Here is a 25,364-nt window from a genome sequence, read left to right as displayed (position 1 = left end):
ATAATAGTGTAATTTCAGTTATCTCTGGGTGACATTAAATAGGAATTCACTCACATGAAATATGTTTTTATTTAATTACTTCAGAGCTGTCCTCTGCCTTGTAAATGCCTTGTCTAAAGGTATTTACAGAAAATATTTTTATAGCTTTGCTTTTATGTCATGAGAAATGGAAACTGGGAACCATATTGCAGCCTTCTTTGAGAAGCCCATGAAAAAGTAGAATATTCCAGATAATTTTCAATTTTTAAAAAATTTCTTTTAAAATTAACTATTTTAAATACTTTTAAACAAGTATTAAAATATGAAATGCAAAAAAGAGAGATGGTGGAAATCCAAAATATGTATTCAAAATTCCATGTGAAAAGAGTGCTGCAAATTATATTTTTTGTATCATATAAGACCTCTAAGAGCTTGGGATAAAATGGATTTCCAAAGAAGCATTCAGCTGCCTTATGCATGAGATCATATCTTCCTCCATTGGTTTTATATGGTTTACTTGGTTTCCAAGTGCTGTAACAAAAAAATCAGAGATACTACGAAATAGCCCAACAATATTATTTACTAGACCGTGATTTGTCTTTGGAGCAGATTCAACCTGTGCAGTAAAAAAGACTAGAATCTGATGGAAATATCATATTGTTTAATGCTCTACACCCTAAGAGGGAGGGGACCATCTAAGTCTGAAGCATTTAAATTATCTTCAAAACCTGAAGATTGTCAGAGTAATATGTTTTATCCAAAAGTAGTTGTTTGTTTGTTTTACCATGGGAAAAACACTCATCACCAATAGAAATACAATCCAGTGCAAAAGAATTGAGTTTGTACCCTAAAAGACTAACAGACCAGATGAATCATCTGCAGAGTTTTAACTAAAGGGCAAAAACAGTCTTAACATTTCCCACTTTGTGTTCTCAAATACAAAAGTTCTGTTTAAAATGAAGAATGTCCCAAAGTAATGAAGGTGCCTAGAACAGAAAATTCCAGTGCAAATAGTTAAGGCAAAATTGTAGGCAACTGGAAAGTATCATAAGTAGAGGGAAGACCATCGGCTCTGCCTATTATATCTGTAAAGACAAACCTACAAACAAATACATGAATGTGTGTGTATGCATACGCACATCATATATATTATGATTTTAAAAAATCCATCATTTGACAAAAATAGAATTTCTAATTTGAGCCTGATCTTGTAGGAAGAGGCAGTGAATTTATATCTTTGCATGTATTTTATTTTCTAGGTCTTGGTGTCCAGACCGAACACTTTCCCAAGCCAGGAAATACATTGCAAGTTCCTTGGATGAGAAATATACAGAGCCAGTTATTTTGAATTTAAGAAAAACTTGGGAAGAAAGTGACATGCGAACACCTCTCATCTGTTTCTTGTCTATGGGATCAGACCCAACAGATCAGATTAATTCCTTGTCTCGGAAGCTTAATTTGGGTATGAAAATAATTATTCATTTTAGTATATTAAGATACACATGGGCAGTGTAACTAATTTCAGAGATTGTTTTTTTTCTGAGAAGTATTTCTTAAAGTCTCTTGCACTACTGTTTGTTCCTGAAACATCATGTTAGAGATAAAATGTTTGAAATAGAAGACAGTATGCTGAGAACCATTCTGTGTGAAGTTGGAGAGTAATTCAAGTCTTTTTTTAATAAATTGTTATCATCCTTCCTGGTGATGATAATGTTTTAAATCCCTATCTTGTAAAGCAATTAATTCTTCTTTTAAAATTATGTTATGGTAACAATAATATTTTCTTGTTTTAACTTTTAACTACAGGTAACTGAAAAATCAATAATCTGCTTAGAGTATTACTTTGTAACAAAAAAATAGCTACAAGATCGACAATTGTATATTCTGGACTTTAGTTCTACACTATATGGAAATCTTGAAATGTGAATACAAACTGAGTTGAGAGCAGATCCCATATATTCTTGACATTAGTCACGTCAGTATGTTCATAAATGCAGTTTTACATCTTTGCATTGTGTTTATGTACACTTTGAGAAAAATCTCTGTTCATATTTCAAATAATCTGACATTGTTAGAATTTGGCACAAATTCACATTCACAGTCAACATTAGTCACTGTCTTTAACTTCTGTAAGTATTGTCTGTGTGTATTTCAGTGTTGTTATACAAAATGTCAATGTTTAGAAAATGTATACATAATAGTATAATATGATGGTGAAGGGCTTATGCTTTCATATTTATATATTTTTGAATTAAATTTATTTAATTGTGCTGTATTTCTATCACTGGTTGTTGGACTGCATTGAAGTTCCTACTTTTTCTCAATAATGTAAGTTCATTAATCTTATATTATCAAATATGTTATAGAATGTAGGACCATCTCAATGGGCCAAGGACAAGAGGTTCATGCACGCAAACTCATAGAGGTGTCAATGGAACAGGTGGGGAAAAACCATTGCAACATAAGTCGATTGTCTGTTTTGGTATTCTTTTACACCCCTTTAGCATGCAGTCTATAATATTTTGCATTTTCATCTTACTATCTAGCATATCTCAGGGTGACCATGTCTTTTTGAATGCCTGAGTTTAAAAACATGTCTCTGTGGCATATATATGCGACAGTGGAGTCCAAGCCAATACCTCTGGCAGCAGTGCTACTGAGCAGCTTCCCAAAAGCAGCACATTCCTTACTTATCACTACACTCTTAACAAAGGGTTAAAGGACATTGGGGCCTGGCCCTGTCCAGATCTCACCTCTTTATTGGAAATTTTTTTCATTTTTTCCCATATAAGAGATACCTGGATGTTGCATCGCTTCTACTGAAAAAAACAGTGAGTGCACACGTAGCTTAAAGTTGTAGATACAGAAGGATGTGATTGCTTCTAATACTGTTTCACATTTTCCTTACAACACTGCTAGTGACAGGACCACTTACCAGCATTTGGTGTCCTTCTTTGTTTCTTTAATTGTCAATCCTTTGGCTTTGAGTCCCAAGCATGTCTAAGAATTTCTAAACAATATATAAGAATTTTTCTTTCAATGTGGTAGTGTATTTTGTTATGGCAGATGATATTCCCCAACTGTAAAACCACGAAAAACCTAAGTTGCAGCTACAGAGAGATAGTAATTGAAACTTCAAATGCAGTATAAAAGTTATAGTGCAAAGATGGTAACTTCTGGTCAGCTGGACACTTCAAGGAGTTGTGGACAGTCTTTCAAATGAAGACATACAGCCATATTTGCCTGAAAACTCAAAATATGGGGTATCAGTCATATACCTGTACTTTGGGGGGATAGAATATTTCCAGCAACAGAGAGCAGAACATTGGCATATAGATGTACACCAATTTGGAAAAAGAGAAAAAAAGAAATCTCTTTATAGCAAATGACAATTTATATTATAAGTGCACACATACATCTGGTATTTCTTTCCTTGTATGTCTAGAATGGTCACTGTCAACTCCCAGTTCTTTGCAATGGTGAAAACTGGAGCATCCCTTCCTTTCTTTTGCCCTTAATTTGAAGCACAACAACACTCAGCACTCCAGCAGAGCTACCAGTAATGATTTCTGAACTACATGCCTTAGTGCTGAAGGGAGGAAAATGTGAACATCAGATTTGAAAATACTAAACAGAGTTAGTGAATATGAAGACAAATACCTATTTGGTTTTTTTGTACCTCTGGCCAAGAGTATATAATATGATTAAAACTGCTCTGCTGTGTTACAGGAAGATAATTTTCAAAAACTGTTTGATTCATTTGAAAATGTATGAAATTAATTAAAGATCTCCCTCAGAAAAGTTGATCCCCAGAAAAGAAGGAAAAAAACCATCTTCATTTAATCTTCTTTTTTTAATATCTATCAAGTCACCATAAATATGTCAATTACATTTTTTTTCACCGTTACTGATGTTTTTTAAATGAGGTAAAACAAAATTGCTAAAATGAAATTACAAGCTGTAATGAAATCCACTGTCCATCAGTGTTTAGAACTGATTAAATAATGGCCCATTTTAATTTCAGGCTTCTAATTCATCAGGCTTCTAAAGTGATGCTAAAAATGCTGATTGGATTTAAATTCATAAACAGAAGTTTAGAGAGTCAATAATCCAACGAGAGCTTTCATGCAATTTGAGAGATGAATAAGATCAAAATAAGTGGAGGTTGAATTTCATGCAAATGCCTTTATTGTGGATAAACTAATTGGAGTTAGAAATTTTTAGAGTTTCATTACCACCTCTTTGCACTTACTTTAGATTATGTTATTAACAAATCATTTTTTAAAAATATGTATTCGTTAAATTTCAGCTGTTACTTTTCCACTCACATTCTTTTGGATCTGATTACAGGATTGCTTATCACTGGTGTTTTGCTGGGAGAGTACAGGAACCTCTTTTTGCCACTAGATAGCACTGATTCTTTACTTACAATGTTGAGCCTGGTTATGTTATTTTCATTGAGAAAAAGAGAATATGGAAATAAGTTTTGCTCTAACTTATCCTATTTGCTTTATCTGTGCCAATATCCTATAATATCAAAAGAGAATATATATTCAGGAACAGAACAGAAGTTTAAAAAAAAAAACCATGGAAAACCAAATTTGGTTCTTATATAGACAGCTAGCTTTAGCATGAATAACCTGTTCTAAATATTATATGGTAAGGGTTGATATCCTTGTTTAGGGAGGCTGGGTGTTACTTCAGAATTGTCACCTTGGACTGGAATTCATGGATGAACTACTGGAGACACTTCTTACTGCTGAGATGCAGAACGACACATTTCGAGTTTGGATAACTACTGAACAACATCCTAAATTCCCAATTACACTGCTACAGGTTTGTTCAAATATTTAATTCAGGTACTTAATAAAAATTATTCAAAATAATCATGTAAATAGCAGTGAAAAAAATGGAGGAGAAAAACCCTAAAACCCATGGAAAATGGACTTTTGTTACAATGTAAATATCACTTTAAAAAGGAAGGATACTTACCAGTAACTGGAAGTGCTTGATGATGCATTATGTATGGGTGAGTGCGCACTTATTCTGTACACAGAAGCCCTTCAATAAAAGCTGTATGGCTTTACTTGTATCCCTTTTTGCCCTACCAGATGCCTTGTGGACAGATTAATGCCCACAATCATTCTTCCAGAGAAAGATTCCAGATTCCCCTATAATAAACACAGAAAGTGTAAATGGGACAGAACACACATGGATAACACATATTAGAAAACATAATCGACCCGATTTCTTTGGATGAGCTATAAATGGCTGTTCTGTAGATCTCAAGGACACATTTTTCATCAGAACCAGGAGAATTGCCTAAACTCTTACAAAGTACTCTTAAGTCACTGATGACGTTTCCCAACACTCTCACACTGGGTCATAGTGCTACTTAATATCTACTGTAATAGTTGTGTGTTGACATTCCTATGTTCCCTTTCCTCTAAAAAACAGTGGAAGTCTCCTTAGTGGTTCTCATTCTCTCTGAATAAAAATAAATGTCTCACCTGATATCCAGCATGTAAAGGGGGGGAAGGATATTGTATTTTCAGAGACCCTCGCGGCAGGGAGGAATGAATCTGACTCCATGTTCTCAGAAGGCTAATTTATTACTTTGTAATACTATATTATATTAAAGAATACTATACTGAACTATACTAAAGAATACAGAAAGGATACTTATAGAATGCTAAAAAGATAATAATGAAAACGTGTGACTCTTTCCAGAGTCCCGACGCAGCTTGCCACTAATTGGCCATTGAGTCAACACAACTCACACCAGAACCCAATGAAACAATCACCTGTGGATAAACAATATCCAAACACATTCCAGAGGAGCAAAACACAGGAGAAGCAAATGAGATAATAATTGTTTTCCTTTTCTCTGAGGCTTCTCAACTTCTCAGGAGAAAAATCCTGGGCGAAGGGATTTTTCAGAGAATATGAATGCCACAGAAGGATTCCTGTCTTTAAAGTGTAGAGACAACCTTCTGTAAGAATTGTCCGTCACCGTGGTCTGTGTATGGAAAGCTAGCTGTATAGACTCTGTGTTCTCTCAAAAGAACACAAAATCATCCTGCATCATAAACTCTGAGGGGTTTATGAATAGTGAGGTGTATGGACGCACAGTTTGTTAAAAGTGAAAAAAGAGAACTCAGAGAGTTGCTAGATGAATCTTCACTGTGTTTATCTTAAATATTTCACATGTGATTTCCCACTATATAGTGTTATGTTACCTGTTAAAATATTCAGGAATTCCAGAACAAGAATAATTGACAAACTAAAGCCCCTTCTCAGATGAAAAGAGAACAATTTGCTTTGGTCTTTTCAATACAGACTTTTCAAATAAAAAACTGAACAGGATGTCCTTTGAAATGTGGAAACATTGATTTCTCAAGTGTTGCAATTCAGTCCAACAGTAACAGGAGCACAACTCAGTGTGTCCATGGGCTGCCTGGTCTGTCCTTCCTGTGCGAGCTGCCATGTTACCCAAGCTAGAAAGACAAGTATTTACAGTTGGAGAAAAAAAAAAACCCCTTTATTTTTATTTGAGTTCCTCCAGCATTTGTAATTGTCTTGAGCAACAGAGATTCTGGTAGGGCCAATCTGTGTCTGAACTAATAAATAGTTCCATGAGCATTATCCAGCACTGGAATGCAATAGCCCATAGGGGTAAGTAGTTACAATATTCCCTGATGTGAAAACCTGTGCTTACTAGCACTTTTCCAAATAATTTGCAGGTATGGTTTGAAAATCAAAATGGTGTAGCCACTCTTCCCATTAGGCAGTTTGCATGAAACTAAGGGGCTGAATTCTAAGGGGCTGTGGCAATTTACTACCACAAATGTGGATTCAATGTCTACTGACCACAGTACACAGGAATATTCTCTGGTGAATCTAATTTGCTGTTGTAGACAGCCACAGAGTCCAGAGTAGCCACTGTGAACACAAAGATCTGATCTGAGGCGGAGTGAGACTTCATTTTATTTACTGTGAAATTCTGAGTAACAGAAATACTATACTGTTCTTGTCATTTATATGGGATGCTTCTCTTCCATCATTCAGTCACTGAATCAAGGATATAAAAGCCTTCTGAAAAGCACAGTGACTTCTTTTATGTCATTGACAATAAATTTTATTATAATAAATACAATAAATAAATTTATTATTTATGCACTATGGCCAAGCGTCAGTGTATAATTTCTCTTGGTTTTAACCAAGAGAAATTAAAGGTCTATGTTCAAAATCCATTGTGGCCTAATCTAGTATGACTGCAGAAGAGAGGGCTTTGGGAAGACCTTTTTGCAGCCTTGCAGTACTTGAAGGGGCCCATAGGAAAGATGAGGACAGACATCTCAGTATGGTGTGTTGCAATAGGGTGAGGGATCTGGTTTTAAACTAAAGAAGCTTTTATTTAGATTAGATACAAGATTTTACAATGAAGGTGGTGAGGCACTGGGACAGGTGCCACCCAGAAAGGTATTGGATACTCCATCCCAGGAAATGTTCAAGTTGAACAGGGTTCTGAGCAACCTGATCTGTTTGAAGATGTCACTGATCATTGCAGGGGTGTTGGACTAGATGGCCTTTAAAAGGTCCTTTCCAACTCAAACTATTCTATGATTCTGTGTACTCCTTTTATGCAGTTTAAGTACATATCAACTTTATTTCTACAAGGCTTCAGTTATTTACATTTTATTTATAACTAGTAGTTGTGACATTTTCGTATGTTGCTATTTTCGTTTCAGTAAATAAATCCTATTCCTTTCTCTTTTTCTTGTGACAGATTGCTATAAAGTTCACAAATGAACCTCCACAAGGTATACGTGCTGGACTGAAAAGAACATTTTCTGGAATTAGTCAGGATCTGTTAAACGTCAGCAACCTGCCTATGTGGAAACCTTTGCTTTACACTGTAGCTTTCCTGCATTCTACTGTTCAGGTATTTCTTAAAAGGTTTGCAAATAGTGGTGTAATATATGGAGTCATCCTAATAGAGGTTCCTGAAAAAACACATTTTGATATTTATTGTAGCATCATGCTGCAGGACTAAAGCTTTAACTTCTGTAATCTGTATTTCGAGGTTCATTATTATCTCTTTGTTTTAAAATAGCTTTTAAACAATTCTCATATAGTGGGCATTTAGAATTTGTTTTTTCTCATCTAACTTCAGCTGATCAAAAGTTAGTCATTGGGTATATGGGAAAAATTTCTCTCTGTAGTCAATAGAAATAGATAAGCATGCTGAAACAGAAAACCAGCTTATCTGTCACAGCTCTCTTTCTCTAAGAGTGAATATTTTTCTAGAGATATCTCACCCTCTCCATTGATTTTAAAGGCAATCCAGATGCCTAACTGAGAGTAGCTATTTTCTAGATGGCTAAAATGAAATAAAATTCTTATAATATCTGCGTCAATGTGTTTTCTACATTAATTCCAGTGTGAGAACAATGATATCTATACATTGTACTTTAGAGAGAAATAACTTTTGAGATCACAATAAAGACTAATATTCTGAGCTCTCTGAATATACCTCCTTTTCACCAAGGATCTCAAAATAAATACAAAACACTGTTTAAGCCTTAGGTTCTACTGAGCATCTAGTATTTTTGGTGTAGGCAGCTGGTGAGAGAAGGGCAATTTTTTGATGTTCACTGTTAAGATATAGCATTCTGCATTATTTTCCTTCTTCTATCCTTTTTAAACAGTGAAAAACTTGTTCTGTGCATTGCCTCGGGATTATACTTTTCTTGTGGAACTAGAAGATCTATGCTTATTCAACTCATCAGTACTTTTAAAAACTATTACAGCTATTCATCTATTAAGAAATTTTATTTATGAATTGCCAACCAACAAGCAATATATACATTGTCCTGCCTTTTAAGTGACCAGTTCTTAATATCCTTTGGTAAATAGGTCATTATGACAAATATAGCTTAAGAAGTAATTTAAAAAATTTTGCAGGAAATTATTACACTTTTCTGCATGGTATTATTGGTTAATGCTGTCTCATCCGCTTATAAGCAATATTTGATTTTGAAAAATAAAAGGTGGGGTTGTTTTTTTTTTTCTTCTAGTTCTTTTTAAATATTGAACTTAGGGTGCCTAAATGTTACTTCAGGTGTCAAAGACTGTCAGTGATTAGTGACCTGATAATATAAAATCTGATAAATATGTTATTACTTAGATAATTTTAAAATGTAATTTATTAATTTGATAAATGTCAACACTATTCATAAATTTAGTTCTTAACTTCTTGGATTAATTTGTTCTACATTCTGAAAAAAAAATCACTGAGCAATTTAACTGAGGTGGCTTTAACGTACTTGTGAGAAATCTAATGGTGCTAGATGTTGAAAGTGTTTGGGCTACAGAATATTTATTCTTTTACTTTCATAGTTGACTATTTTTCTGTTAATACAAGTGTTATCACTTTATTTCCAAATAGGCATGCAATAATATATTTGAATAATGTAATGGTGACAACCTTAACATAAAGTTGTGAATTTTGAAAAAATGTTCATTAAAAAAACATATTGAAACAATAAGACAGAAGTGGCAGTATAGAACTCTTTGGAAAACTGAGCATAAATATAGGAGCTTTAAAATTTGAAACTATCATTAATTGATAGTATATGTAAAAAGAAGAGAAAAACTGTACTGTGCTGAATTAATTAATTACTTAATATAAAAATCTCATTATCCACACAGAAGTGAGGATATTGCACACATTGCAAACCTTATTAAAGTTATTAATAAATTATTTTGTTGCTTTTTCTATAAATATTTATCCCTCATGGTATAACTTAGCTGTATTATTGATATGTATGAGGCATACAGCTATTTCCTAGGCTATCTTTCTTCTCCAGTTCACTTCTTTACTCCACTGGTATTGTTATTATTGAAACGTATTAAGGAAAGAAAATGATAAGTTGTTTCATAAACATATTTGGTTTTAATTTTGTTCTTAAGGAGCGACGCAAGTTTGGACCTTTGGGTTGGAATATTCCCTATGAATTTAACTCAGCAGACTTTACAGCCAGCATTCAGTTTATACAAAATCACCTAAAAAAAATTGACGTCAAGAAGGTGAATGCTAAAATCTTTATATAGTACATTTTAATGCTTTGAATGGCAGCACCAATTGTTTTTTCCTCATGTTTATCATAATTTACTCATTGCTATTCATTTAGTGACACTTCTAATGATCAAAGGTTGAGGTTCTCTGCAAGAAAATGAAGCTGAAATATTTTATGTGCTGTCACGCATGTAAAAATACATATTTGTTAAGAACATTAAAATTTGTTTTTCTTTTTCACTGTTGTATCCAAAATTAATGAGTCTGTATGTTATCTGTTTTGGAAAGGGATTAAAAAAAATATTTGCCAGGTTTGATAAAGCAAATCAAACATTTCTCTACAGCTACCATTTGATCTTCTACTGCTTAGCAGGGAATAGCCATTCCTTTTGAAGCAGCACTCAGCCAAGAGAGAAAAATGAGAATTAGGGAGAAGGGGTGGCATGGGGAGAGTGGAATGGGGTTAAGAGAGGCAATAGAAGCTGTGAGTGATTTCAGGTCAAACAAGTAATAATGAAATATATTTTATATATATTATATATATATATATATATATAGTGAGATTTTACTTCTAGAGATCAAGGTATATGAGGAATGGCTGAGGGACCCGGAGTATTTAGCCTGGAGAAAAGGAGGCTCAGGGGAGACCTTGTCACTCTCTACACCTCCCTGAAATGTGGGTGTAGCCAGGTGGGGATCAGCCTCTTCTCCCAGGCAACCAGTGCCAGGACAAGAGGACATAAACATCAAGCTGTGCCAGGGAAGGTTTAGGCTGAACATCAGGAGGATTTTCTTAGTGGAAAGGGTTGTCAAGCATTGGAATGGAGAGCCCAGGAAGGCTGTGGAGTTACTGTGCCTGTAGGTGTTCAAGAAACAACTGGACATGGTTCTTAGTGCCATAGTCTAAATTGGTGTTTGGTCAAAGATTGGATGCGATGATCTTAAAGATCTTTTCCAACCTAAATGATCCTGTGATTCTATATTTATAAGAGCAGGATCAAGCCCAACTCTTCTATAAAATTACAGAGTTGAGCTTAGTAAATACATTAGAAATAATGTATTATTTTTATATGATTTCTTCAGTTTACATTTCAGAATAGTGTGATCTTCAGATTGTATTAAAATTTAAATCTTCTTCTTACATATAATAACTATAGTCTTTCATGTACTTTACTTGCATCCAGGGGATATCGTGGAACACAGTACGCTACATGATTGGAGAAGTACAGTATGGAGGCCGAGTCACAGATGACTATGATAAACGTCTTCTTAATTGCTTTGCAAGGGTAGGAGATCTTGGAAATACAGTTATTTGTCATGTTTATTGGCAGCTGCAATACAGAAATCAGAAGGCCTTCTTTCTGCTGAATATGCACTTCACCAGTTTTCAAAGTAAAACAAATTTTTCAAAACATCATTCTTTGGCAGAGAGAATCTTCCCTTTGGTTCCTCTTTGGTGAAGAGCAGAAGTTTAAAAAGACCCAGCTGGAAGTCAAACTTAGTAGACATAATTATTAATGATTTACAGTTGTATTAAAGTAAAATTAGATGCAGTAGCTGAAACAAGAACCCTAATCCTCCAAGAGTAAAAGTGAGATTAAAAAGCCCTCCAAGTAGCAAAATAATTGCTCTTTCTTTTTTCCTCCATGGATTTTTCACAGGTATGGTTTAATGAAAGTATGTTTGACAGTGCTTTCTGCTTTTACACTGGGTATAAAATTCCAGTATGCAAAACTCTGGAACAGTACTTTGAATACATCCAGTTACTTCCTGCCATGGACAGCCCAGAGGTGTTTGGTCTCCATCCCAATGCTGATATTACGTAAGTAGGTCTCAACATATTGAACATGGAGAATGTTTCTTTTAGAATTTGGAAACAAATTGCTATAAAATGTTTAGGTAAACTATATTTTGCATTGGAAACCTAGTATTCATGTGAATTTCACTGTTGAAGTGAACACTTCCTGTGTATATACCTTATTATAAATGCAGTATCTTCAGCTACGTTCTACACGTCCTTTTAAAGCAGTTGGAACTCTTATTACTTACTCCTCATGATTTTACTTTTTACAATTGCAAGCATTATGCAACTTTTATATGAACATGTGATAGATGGTTCTATACATTCCAACTAGAGAAAGTTTCTATATTGGCCTTCTGTTTCAAGCAGTTTATTTTTCTGTGCACACATGTTAAATGATTCTCTGGTTGTTGTTTGATTTACAAGCATGCCTTTGGATGGAACTACAAACTTATGTTGCAATTGGTCTCACCATTCCCATTATTTAAAAGAGACTTTTCAACTGCACCAAGTACTCGCTCCACTGAATTCATTCTTTCATTACAAATAATCTGTGTAACAGCTTGCCCTTTATTTCTTTCTAATATTGTATGCCCTGTGAAAGGATATGAACATAGTCATATTTTTTTCACTGAAGTTCTTAATAATTCTTCCATGCAATATTGAATTTTCATATGCAGCATGTCCACATTCCACATTCATTGTTTCTTCATGTAGCTATTTTTCTGATTTTCTACTTTCTATTTTTTTCTACTTTTAAATAAAACAAATGTTATTCAAATGCAGAGCTGCTGTGAAAACCTATCATCATCTAATATTTTTTGGATGAAACAATAATTTCCCACAATTTTTCAGTCTCAAAGTTGGGAGGCTGATGCCGTGTCAAGAGGCTTGTATTCTAAGTATGCTGTGAGAAGAGCACAGAGTTTTATTGTCAACTCCTACTAGCACATACCGCTGTTAATATATGCTTGTGAAGAAAAGAATCTGAGAGTAGATTCTGTTTCAAGTCATTATCTGATACTTGCAAGACCTCCTTTCCAGAAATGATGAAAGAAGAAAGACGAGCCAAGATTTAGCAGAGAACTAAACAAAGTCTTGAAGAGAGACATGCTGTAGATCCAAAATTAGGCTTGTAGGAGAGCTAATTTATAGGAGGAAACTTGAGACTAATGCTGTTGGAGGAGCTTTAGTGAGAAGGAACAGCTCTCTGGTATCTCTTCAGTGCTCGGTTTCTCTTCCACTTGGTACCTTCACATATTCCTGTTACTTTAGCCCCTTTTTTCCCCCTGTAGATTTTGCCTTGTAGATATTTCTTTAGAGTTTGGGGAAAATGTTCAACAGCTTCATGCTTTTTTTCCATGTCTTGTCATGGTCTGTTATAAGCAACAATGCACAGCTACTGTGTCTGAATTTCGTCTTTGAAGCACAGACCAAATGGATTAGCATCCCATAAAATATAAAATTCTATTCAAATTCTCATAATATCTTATCAAGTCATCTCAGAGTATGCAGAAGGGTAACTGCTAGAATTGAAACCCTGAGAGAGCCAAGACCGCTCCATGTTACTATTACTGAGGACAAGAAAAATCTTCTCTCTCACTAATTTACTGTGGCAGTTTTACAGTTCATCCGAAAGCTCAGTCTGTTGGTTCCAATTGTAAGGCTTCAGTGAATTTTAATGCTTTCATTTAGGATTAACACCTGAAGTCATTGAGAATGATTTTAACTTGCTGTATGGATCATATGCTCTGCAAAGCCACATAGTTAACAGGTACCTGAGCAGGAAAGGAATATTCTGACAATCTTCTGCCAAAACCCCTTCCCAATTGATTCCCTTCTAAAACCTTAAATGTAGCTGAATTTTTGTTAAGCTGTTCCAAGCTGATGAATATAAGGTTTTGAACACCGTGCTGCAATAGATATTGCTGTCTTCTATACAAAGCTGAGGCAATGGTTCTGTCACACACATTTTTTCTTAGCTTTCACTTCCAGTACAGAAAATCCCTGATGGCACATATTCCAGCTATCAAATAATGACACTTTGTTACATCCAAACTCTTGAGAAAATACTCTTAATAATGCTTTTTGGAGTAAATCAGAATCCGTAGAAAATTAATTTTCTTTTTTCTTCTTATGACACAATTCACTTACAATACTCCTTTGGGGAAAAAATACATAAATAGACTGCTTTGTCTTACATACTTTAAGCAGCACTGACACTATAAATGAGATTCATTTAATGTTGCTGTAGCTTCCTTTCTGGTTACTATAGACTTCCTTAACAGTAATAGAGAAAAATAGATCCTTGCAAAGTGCAATTTCTCTCATCACAAAGCAGACATCTAAAATACATGAGCTGAATTGAGCAATTGACACAAAAAGCTGTTATGGAGACATCTACACATAAATATCTACATGTGATGGGTAAACCTATCTACATGTGATGGTGCAACTGATTCCGTTCTCAGGAACATGGTACTTCCTTTACAGACTTCTGCCATCTTTTTATTGTTATTGTTTGCATCTATACTTCATTTTATTTGCAATCTAAAGTAAAGTGAGGTTTTTCAAAGCTCAGAAAAAATTTGTTGCAGAGTGGTTTTTATGCTGAATATGTCCCAGTGGTATGTAAATGAAATTCGTTCTTGGTATTTTAACCTCACTTCCACAGTGGAAAATTATTTTTAATTATGTAAAGACTGAGATACATATTTTCATATTTTCTATTTTTTGTTTACAAAAAACTCTTCTCCAAACAGTAATTGTTATTTATGCAAGATTCACATAACTTCTCCTCTTCAGAAGGTTCCTAGCTTGTGTTATTGGAGAAAGGAATATCAACAAACTTTGATTTTGTTCCTTTGATGCTATTTCTCAAAAGCCGTTCTCTCCTTTTCCCCAAAGTTTGCATGCTGCCTTCTTTTTAAAATAGTTTCTATTTAATTTTTTTTAGATTTAGAAAGACCATTTTTAAAATTCTGTAATTTATTATAATTTAATTGATATAATAATCAGGGAACCAATACCTTCTACATAAAATAGTCTGACAGCAGAATTGGAGGAATGGTGCTTGCAATATGAAGAGGAAGGTTCACATCTCTCTAATCACTACTTATTAAATCAGCAAGACACAAAGGAAAGGTTACAACCACCAGTATGTCATTCAAATTACCAATAGAGCCATGAGTCCAAGAGAATTTTAATCTTTTCTAGTCATACGTGGTCTTGAATAAATCATTCATTCTTTTAATGGGGCCATAAATTGGAAAAAAGCTTGAGAGTTTTGAATCTAAAGTAAAGGGTTATGAAAAACCTTGAAAGCCCCCCACAATTCCTACTTTTAGAAGCAGAAGTGGAAATTCCTCTGAGAAGCAAACTCCCAGTAGTATTTCTTCTATGTTTCTGATTTATAGTGTTTATAATTGTATTCACAAAATTTTTTTTGCTGAAATACTGTAATATCTAGCTTCTCTGGTATTGTGACACTGTATCCAAAGCATCTTTAGGTGCTTTAGGAGTTTGGTTTCATGTCTTACATAATTATGTAGGACAATGTAATAGAAGGAGATGGGTGTCACAGGAAAGTTGAAAAGTAACGCAGACATTCAAATCGCTGCTTTGAATCAGCATAAATGTATGTCCTACGTCACCCATTGGGGTATGTTCCTCGTGTAGCTGATTCCATAAGGTAAAAGTAGGCATTGCTGACACTTCAGGCTTTCTTTCTTATTTCCTCTTATACCTCTATGCCACTGGATAGCACTGCAACAAAAATACCCCTATAATTCTTCTGTGCAAGGACTGATGGGGTCTACCATCTTTCATTGTCTGATGCCACACAAATTTAATTCACATTTTTGTGTTGACTCAGAACATTAATTTACATTAGCACTGCCCATGCTTCACTATGCAATAGATTTTTACCTGCAGTGCTGTAAATCTAGGAACCCTTGTCATTAATCCTGAAACATCTCAAAGCAGAATGGATTTACTAATTATTAAAGGGGCAACTTTCAGAGTTATACCTCCACCTTTTCCTGCTTCTGCATTACACTTTTAAGAAGTAATTAAATGAGGCAAATACTCTTCCTTGTTACAAAACTTTTGTTGCTTGTTCTCAATAAATAGCTTTTTAGAAGATCTTAATCAGGAATATGCCATTTCCTTCCCTTTCCTCAGAATCCCTAATATGATAGGGTTTTCTGCCACCGCACAATCTCAGTTTGCAGACCTCCTTCTTATCCCTGAATTAGACACACAGCAAGTGTATAACAGGGAAGAGGAAAGTTCATATTCTTTAAAACTGTGGTAAACCACACCTTCATGATCAGTGTATTATGGATGGTGCACGATGCAAAGGAAACCAGTTTTGTGCAAGTTTTGATTTGACTTCACGGCACACTGGTTTTTGTATGTTCGACAAAGTTAATATTAACTATTAGAAAATTCTATGTAACTTATAGCATGTTCCTCATCCTCTCAGATACCAGAAAAATACATCAGCTGATGTTCTGGATACTATTACCAACATTCAGCCAAAAGAAAGTGGTGGAGGATCTGGAGAAACTCGTGAATCAGTTGTTTATCGTTTGGCTGAAGACATGCTAGAGAAACTTCCTCCAGATTACATACCTCATGAGGCAAGCTAACCTTAGTCTGGTCCTACTGTTCTCTCTGTTGAGTTTTCACACTACACATTCCAAAAAAGAAACACCAAATTGTACAAAAGATCATATAAATCATAGCAGATTCAAGTAAGGAACTAACACTCTTATTGCTACCAGCCTGAATTGGCATGAAGATTTTTTATCTAAAATCAAGGCATCTAACAATTGGTCACGGAGATATGTTGGGGAGACTACACTTGGATTTCCAAAGCTACTTGTGAAGACAGAAAAAAATCAGTCTTGACATTTTGTGATAGCAGTCTCCTGGGCCTTCTGGTGAAGTCCTGTTCTAGGAAAATCATGAGTAACTGAGTAGTATCAGACAAAAAGTAAAAACTGCAGCAGTTTTAAGGAGGTAAATGTTAGTTGAATCGTACACAAATCTAATATTTACTTTTCTGAACACATGGGTAATTAAAATGTTGCATACTACAATGGCATTTCAACAATTCAGACTTAACTAAATTCCTTCTGTGCCTTTATAATTTAGGTAAAGGCTCGTTTAGTTAAAATGGGAGCACTCAACTCTATGAATATTTTTCTTCGTCAAGAAATTGACCGCATGCAGAGGGTGATCACAGTTGTCCGCACCAGTTTGAATGATCTGAAACTAGCCATAGATGGAACTATTGTTATGAGTGAGGCAAGTAATATGTACTTCTACTACATATGGAATACTGTGCTTTAAACTATTAAATTGATTTTACTTTGAATATTATTTAATTATTTCAGAATTTAAGAGATGCACTTGATAACATGTATGATGCTCGAATCCCTCAAGTATGGAGAAGAGTATCTTGGGAGTCTTCCACACTTGGTTTCTGGTTTACTGAACTTTTGGAGAGAAATGCTCAATTATCTAGTTGGATATTTCAAGGAAGACCAAAGGTGTTTTGGATAACTGGGTTCTTTAATCCACAAGGTAAGGCTACTGAAAATACTTGAGTAGTAATGTATTAAATAGTAGTAATTTAATGGTTATACTGCCAGGGTGTGTCACAGGAGCCAAGATGAAAAATGGGTTCAATGTGCACTCACAGCCCAGAAAGCCCACCTTAGCCTAGGCTGCATCGAACGGAGCGTGGCCAGCAGGGCAGGGGAGGTGGTTCTGCCCCTCTGCTCTGCTCTGCTCTGCTCTGCTGAGAGCCCACCTGGAGTACTGCATCCACCTCTGGGACCCTCACAGAAAGGATGTGAACCTTCTGGAGAGAGTGCAGCAAAGGACCATGAAGACAATCAGGGGGCTGAAGCACCTCTCTTATGAAGGCAGGAAGAGAGAGTTTGGGCTGTTCAGCCTGGGGGAAAAGGCTCTGAGGGTGACCTTTACAGCATCTTCCAGTACCTAGAGGGGGCTACAAGAGAGCTGGAGAGGAACTTTTCACAATTGCATTTAGTGATAGGACAAGGGAGGAAGATTTAAACTGAAAAAGGGTAGGTTTAGAACTGATATTATGAAGAATTTTTTACTGTGAGGGGTTAAGGCATTGGAACAGATTGAAGAAAGAAGTGTGGGTGCCCCATTCCTGGCAATGTCTAAGGCCAGGTTGGATTGGATGTGGTCTAGTGGAATTCTATTTTTTTTTTTTTTTTTTTTTTTTTTTTTGTGTGACCCTGCCCATGAAAGATGAGTTGGAACTTAATGATTTTTAAGGTCCCTTTCAACCCAAACCATTCTATGTGATTCTATGGTTCTTTGATCTTTTAAGTCTTACCCAAACCCACAATTTTTATATTACAAGAAGGAAAACATATGGTTAATAAATAAAATATTTAATCTTGCTGACATATTGTAGCATGATACTATACAACGTCTAAAGAAAGTATACTTAATGATAATGATACAGCTTTTAAAGAAAATGCTATTTTTCTCTGGTTTGAAACTGTTTAACTCATACCAAACTGCAAGTTGTGAATATGGAAGAGTTTTAATCTAGAGCAAGATGTTACAGTAGCAACAAAATGACTTTTTACAGTACAGTAAGAGCAATCACTCTCTGGAACAACTTCATCAGAGACATGGTAGAGGCCCCATTTCTGGAGGTTTTCAAGATGTAATTGGATGGTGCTAGATAATCTCATCTAGTATTTGCTTTCCCGTGAAAGGTTGGATCGGGTGAACTTCCCAATATAGCTTCCAATGTGGGCTGTTCTATGATTCTATGAATAGAATAGTACCAGAATTTATGGCAGTTCATTGTCTTTCATGAAGAATCATCAAAATGTAGTTTTACGATGTATCCATTTCACAGTTTCTTCAAATCCATCAAAGATATGCTGTGAAGTACAAGTAAACATTATCTATCATTATCTGTTATAGCTTGATATTTTTACCATTTAGAGGAAAGAGGAAGAAAAACAAATTTTAACCATCTCCATGAGTAAAAAACCCCATTACCTTATGAGGTGTGTGTTCCTAAGAGAATCTCCTTCAGCCTATACAACTACACATATGAAATTCTCATAAGAAATTTGTGTGTGACAGCTATGAGGGTTTTTTTTTTTTGTGTATGTTTTTGTTTTAATTTTAACTAACCTCTGAAATTGTTGAATGTTATATGAGTTACCTTTGCTTTGTGATACTTCTGACTGGCCTTCCTACTGCAAGAACTGTAAAAAGTACTAATACCAAAGTCTATTTTAGAGTCACTTTCAGAAACAACTGAGGTGCTTGAGTACATCCAATTTATTATTAAAGAATAGTATTGGGATGCCAGTCAAAACATCATTTGTATACTAAGTGGCACAGCTAATAAGCATACTGATCTCTGATGATTCAAAAGCAGCACTCACAGTGGTGTAAAAGAAGATAATGGACCACATTCTTTTGGCAAACTAAAACATTTAGCCTAATAGGCAACAAACCTGAGATATAGATGGTCTTGAGCTTTATTATTGCTTCAACCTCTGTGTTAAAAAAACCCAAAAGTAGTCCTTCAGCTAGAGAGAGGTTTGCTAAGTGCACATGTGTGCTGTGGGTAGGGGTGAGGTGAGCATATTTTTAGTATCAGACTATATTTGTAATACTGCTCACCAGGAAATTCGCTATTAAGTATGCAGTTCCCTATGTTAACTTCTCTTTCTTCGTCTTGATCTCTATGACTCTCAGTTCTAAGCAGCTCTTCATCTCGTAGTTTAAAAAAGCAGATATCAAGTATTTGATGACTTCATTGTTATCTTCTGACACACACAGAAACAACCATTTGGTACTAGTGTTTCTATTTTTGCAGCTTTTTCCTTTATAACACATTCAAACCTCACGGCTGCTGAGTCATCTGTGCTTAAACTATTGAGCCCTTTGCATCTCAAACCCTTCCTATTTCAAATTTCTGTAAAGTCTGTTTGAAACACTAGTCAAAAAATCACCTAACTGGCTGCTCAGTTATGACATCCTCTATCTTCATTTCTGTCTGACACTCTTTTATCCCCTAACAAAACATACATTTTTCATTCTTCATAGGCACTGCATTGACTAGATTCCCCACACTCACACAGTTATTTTATTATCATATTCAGACACATATTTTCTGTTTTCCACCAATAAAATTTCTTCTACTTCTTTCATTTAAAACACCCCCACCTTTTAGCTAAGTTGCCTTTACATAAACATCAGCTCACACAATGGATAACTTGTTTGCCTTGAAATTCTTTCTTGAAAGACTCCTTTATCGTAGATCTTGTAGTTGATTGCCTTATGATAATTTATTAGTCATTGTCCTGACTGAATATTTCTTAATGGAGTAATTTAATAGAAGATAAAAGTACATGCTGTTTAAAAATATTTTTCTTGGTGTCATGCACAGTCTGCCACTACTGTCACTTGTTCCTATTTTGGTCCCAAAGCTTGCTATCATTAGGATAGCAAGCTTTGCTCCTTTTTCAATACCACTCTGATTATTTGTCTGTAAGTTCAGTGCAGAACCATGCTAATAACTGAGCAAGATTTTCTTTTATAATGTGAGATAAATACTAAATGTCTGGCTTAATTTCTCAAGGATTCCTGACAGCAATGAAACAAGAAGCAACTCGAGCACATAAAGACTGGGCTTTAGATAAAGTTGCAGTACATAATGATGTGCTAAAGCTAACCAAAGAAGAAATCCTATCACCTCCTTCTGTATGTATGGCATGCAAAGATGTTTCAGTATTAATTTTGGTATTTAGTTTATATTATGCATCATTGAATCATTTTGGATTGATAGAGGAAAAAGTTACTACTGTCTTCACCTTAATGTTTTTGCTCAGCAAAAGAGCCAAATACCACGTATGAAGATATTAAAGTTAGAAAAATATTTAGTTAACTGTTTCATTGTACCACCTGTTAATTTTTGGAATTTATAGTAAACTTTACATGAAACATTGTAGTATATAGACTTTATACAACTTTTGTTGCCCTCCCTTTCAGTAGCATTGTCTTCTGAGAAAGGATTATATTATAGTTTAAAATTAAATCATTTGAAGAGATTAAATGTCAGATGTTTTTTACTATAAAACATACACTTTTTTAATGGTTTAAGAAAATTATGATGCTTTATATGTTGTGATGTATCTGCCTACTCTTCACACAGGAAGGAGTTTATATCTACGGGCTCTACTTGGAAGGTGCAGGCTGGGACAAACGAAGAAGCATACTTGTTGAGTCTTCACCAAAGATTCTTTTTGTCCAGCTGCCTGTGCTCCATATGTTTGCTGTTGATTCAACCAGACCTAGGGATCCCAGGCTCTATGTTTGTCCTCTTTACAAGAAGCCCAAGAGGACAGATTTGAACTTTATTACAGAAGTATATTTAAAGACAGCAAAGTCTCCAGACCACTGGATTCTGAGAGGAGTGGCTCTTCTCTGTGACATCAAGTAAGCTGTTTTTTCCACTATGGCAGAAGAGTATGTGGCACCTGTAACAAATTACATGTGTAATTCTTCTACTGCTCTTTATTTGGTGGCTACTTGTCATTATACTGGAAATTGCATTTCAGTCTTGGCTTACTGAAGATTTTTCTCTCTGCTTTCAGCAAATTCAGTTTGCCTTGGCTGTTTGTTGATAGTTTTAAAGTAAATCTTTCCAAATAAGTTCATTGCTTGTAGTCTTTGAAGTATGCATTATATTACTTGAAATGGATATTTGCTTTAATAACATCAAATAAAATGTTATTAAACCTTACAAAAAGAAAAACTTTGCTTTTTTACATTTTTTCACATGTAGAACTTTTAGCTTGTGTTTCAGTGATGTATGATGACAACAAAATTTAAAATCTCCTAGATACAAATTTAAATTTCTAGATTCTGCATGATACACACCTTATTTTCTGTGAGTCTGCAGGAAACTATATGACAGGAAAATATATTTGATCAATATTTTTTGCTTGGGCTTTCTCAGATCTCACTTGTTCTTGTTAAACTATCTAGATTAAGCAAAACTACACCAGGAATGTTTGTGTCTGGAATATTTGACAGAGGCCAGTGTGTTTTCTGTCCAGTTTAGCTGTGTGGGAACAGAAGTAAAACACTTCCAACTACTAAATATGGAATTTTTTTTTAATTAGAGAACCAGATTTATTTACAAGTATAATTATTTTGTCTGCATGTCCTTGTAGCTCTAAAGTGTGGGTTGCAATCCTTGAAATGACACTCCTAGCATTATTCTGCGATGATACTCAGGAATATCCTAACCATGAGTTTTCCAGACATAATTAATATTAAACTAATTCTATTTATGTAATACTAAACAAGATATGCAGCCTACACTATCTATTTAATAATCTCCAAAAAGCTTCTTTGTTCAGATACATTTATTTGGCAACACAGTTTTTCACTTGCACCCCATGACTGGACTGTTTTTCCTTTTGCCATTCAAGAGTGTTCAAACGCATCTGCTGTGGCAAAATGCAGCTACTACTTGACAAAGTCCTGGGCATCTGTTGAGATGATAAAAGGCCCTTCCTCCTGCTGGAGTCCTGCAGCTTTCTATTTGAGGTCACCATCCCGGGATATCCTCTTGCAGAAAATCTGTGGCATACAGGAAATAACAATATACAGACAAAACATCATGAGCAGAGTAACAAAAAAGTGAGATCTCCAAATGCAATTAAGTAAAACATTGCTTCTCTCTCCTCTATAGATTTACTTAGATTCAAATACAAGAAACCTGCCGGTGTTGGATAACTGTTACGGTTTTTTATCTTTTTAGAAGTTGTGCCACAGAACTACATCTGCAAAAAAGGATGAAAAAAAAATCTGACTTTGCAATTGCAAAAGATTTTTTCCCCAAGTAATTGCACTATTGGTGTTAGAATTTGTGGTGGGTTGACCATCAGCTAAGTGCCCAGTGGGTTGCCCCGCCCTGCCCTGCCCAAGCAGAATGGGGCAAAGAATTGCAAGATCAGAAGCTGAAAACAAGGGGGCCAAGATGAAGACAGTTTAATAAGTGAAGCAAAGCTGCACACATAAGAAAATTTAATTAAGGAATTTATTTTCTGCTTCCCACTGGCAGGCAGATGTTTAGCCACTTTCTGGGAAGAGCCTTAGCATACATAATGGTTACTTGGTAAGACAGATTCAATGAGAACAAATGTCCCTTATCGTGCTTCTTTCCTGAAGTCTTTGGTGCTGAACATGACATCATGTTTGTGCAATATCCCTTTGGACAGTTTGGGTCAGTTGCCCTGGCTCTTTCCCCTCCCATGTTCTTGCACATGTCCAGTATACTCACTGCAGGGGCAGGGGGGAAAACAGTTCATATCCAAAAACCAGCACAAGAACTATGTATATTAATTCCTAGATGGTTTTTTTCCTGGTCTAACCTTTTAGCTTAATTACAATGGAGAAATAGTGTGTAACCTTGAATGCCTCCACAGGTGGAAGCTGTGCACTGACACACTTATTTGTGAAAGCCTATGTGGGAAATAGCAGAAAAAGTACAAATTAATGTGCTGAGTTACATAACTTACACTGAAGATTATTTTATTCTCCATCCAGTATAATAGCAAAAATAGAGATGAATTGTATATTGTTATCTCAGCTATATCATATATTGCATCATATTCTTGAGACCATCTCTTTCTTGTTTGTCAAGAGTCCAATCCCTATTTCCCATCTTCTCCGAGCCTGTCTAGGGGTTTGTTCCATTCTCAATACCATGTATTAGCTCATTATTTTCAGGTTACAGTGAATGTTAATTTTCATAGAGCTTTTCAGTTAATTTATGGAAAAATCTATGTTTTGTGATAGCAACAATGTATTCAGAAGACTTTATTTTTTGGTCTCTGCATACTTCAAGAATATTTATGAAGTATTTTCCTGTCCTGGTCATATGTGGGATAGATTCTTATACTTAATTTGTTTACAGCCAGCTCTTCAAACATCTAAAGAGGTGCAGTTAATTACTTGAACCACAAGCCATTCCTCCCAGCTGTCATAATCTATAGGAATTCAAGATCTCAATTCAAGACTTTGCACTCCCAGGAATCCTCTATACCTCCAGAATATTGTAATAAGCATTCAAATTCCTAAATTAACACAGTTTGTTGTGTTTTTTTAAAGTAATGAAACAAAGTGACTTTCTGAAAGTTTTAATGCTGATTTGCCATTCAAGTTACTGCTGTTTAAGTTGTGAGACAGTGTTGTGGTGCCTAAATTGACAAAGAAAGGAGCACCATGTCAGCAAAACACAAATATTTAACAGATGCTCAAGAGAATACAAGTACTTGAAATATGACATTTAATTAGTCTCTGTGAGAGAAGACCTAACTCACAAAGGTCTGTGGTTGAGGATGTAAAGAAGAATATGTCCAGAATTGGCTTAGAGAGTGCATTCAGGGTATGCATTTTTCTTTCCTCTCCTGGTGTCACCAGAAGAATTTTCCTGCCCTTTTACTCTGATTTTCAGAGGTAATCCAAGCCAGTGAGACAAGGGAAGGCACTTCTATTTTTTCCTGCTGCTTTAGAACGGACATCTTAATTGGGAGCCATTGATCTGCTGGTACCTCAAGATACTCACTTTTCACAGGACTTTTTCTTAGGTGATGATTTATGAGAAGCCTGGAGCTTGGCTGTGTGATGAGGTTTTATGTGACAGTGGCTAAGAATTAACAAAAACTATGGAAAAGAGCTTGTGAATGGCAGGAAGGGGAGGATTTGTTTTCTGCCCAGGTTTCTAAATCTCACAAAACGGAATGAGCTTGTTTCAAGAAGGTAACATTTCAGCTAAGTTTTAACTTGAAAGATTTGTTAATTCCATAGAATCATTTTCTTCATCTACACCCTCTGTTTCTGCCTCTAGATTCTGGTCAGCTGTAATCGAAATTTCTTCAGAATATTCATAGCTTATGCCATGACCCACTGTTTTCTTATTCAGTAACCTCTTTCACTGACCATATCTATTCTTAATATTTAAACTAATACATTATTTTTGATAGTCATGCAGAATGTCTGGCAGCAGTATATAAGTGGTTTTCTGTTGAGACAAATACTGAAAATCAAATGTATGGAACGTGCAAGGTGTGTTTTAAATATATTGATGTTTTTGCTGATTTTTGAAAATTTGAGGGTAGCTGCATTTCTGTGACAAGTCTCTCATTCAGATTTCTTCAGAAGCCACTGCTATTATTTATACTCCTATACATGACCAATACTTCACCAAACTTTGTAGGAGTCAGTACCCGTATCTGCATCACACAAGGAGGATATTCCTGAGGTGAGTCTAATTTCATAAAAGCCAAAATCCCATGTCTTTTCCAGTGATTAGCACTGCCTTCAGAGCACCAAGAGCCATGCATTCATTAACTCTTAGAAATTCAGGAAAACTGTTTTTTTAACTTAGCAATGATCCATGATAAAGGT

General features: G+C 35.2%; 1 protein-coding gene across 1 annotated transcript in view; it reads left to right on the top strand.

The window, feature by feature from the left end:
• DNAH8 (dynein axonemal heavy chain 8) overlaps positions 1-21,384 on the top strand; it is a 112,120-nt gene extending 90,736 nt beyond the window's left edge. The window contains exons 79-90 of the mRNA XM_041477031.1: positions 1,239-1,441; positions 2,346-2,419; positions 4,663-4,815; positions 7,769-7,924; positions 9,955-10,071; positions 11,245-11,346; positions 11,722-11,882; positions 16,348-16,504; positions 17,022-17,174; positions 17,264-17,453; positions 20,524-20,645; positions 21,097-21,384. Coding sequence (XP_041332965.1) covers positions 1,239-1,441; positions 2,346-2,419; positions 4,663-4,815; positions 7,769-7,924; positions 9,955-10,071; positions 11,245-11,346; positions 11,722-11,882; positions 16,348-16,504; positions 17,022-17,174; positions 17,264-17,453; positions 20,524-20,645; positions 21,097-21,384 — 1,876 coding nt within the window. The remainder of the gene's footprint in view (positions 1-1,238; positions 1,442-2,345; positions 2,420-4,662; positions 4,816-7,768; positions 7,925-9,954; positions 10,072-11,244; positions 11,347-11,721; positions 11,883-16,347; positions 16,505-17,021; positions 17,175-17,263; positions 17,454-20,523; positions 20,646-21,096) is intronic.
• Positions 21,385-25,364: the final 3,980 nt, after the last annotated feature.

Source organism: Pyrgilauda ruficollis, unplaced genomic scaffold (assembly GCF_017590135.1).
Source record: "Pyrgilauda ruficollis isolate IOZ18807 unplaced genomic scaffold, ASM1759013v1 scaffold4, whole genome shotgun sequence".
Lineage (NCBI taxonomy): Eukaryota > Metazoa > Chordata > Aves > Passeriformes > Passeridae > Pyrgilauda > Pyrgilauda ruficollis.
The sequence above is the reverse complement of the archived record's forward strand: the minus strand, read 5'-3'. Positions and strand labels throughout refer to the sequence as shown.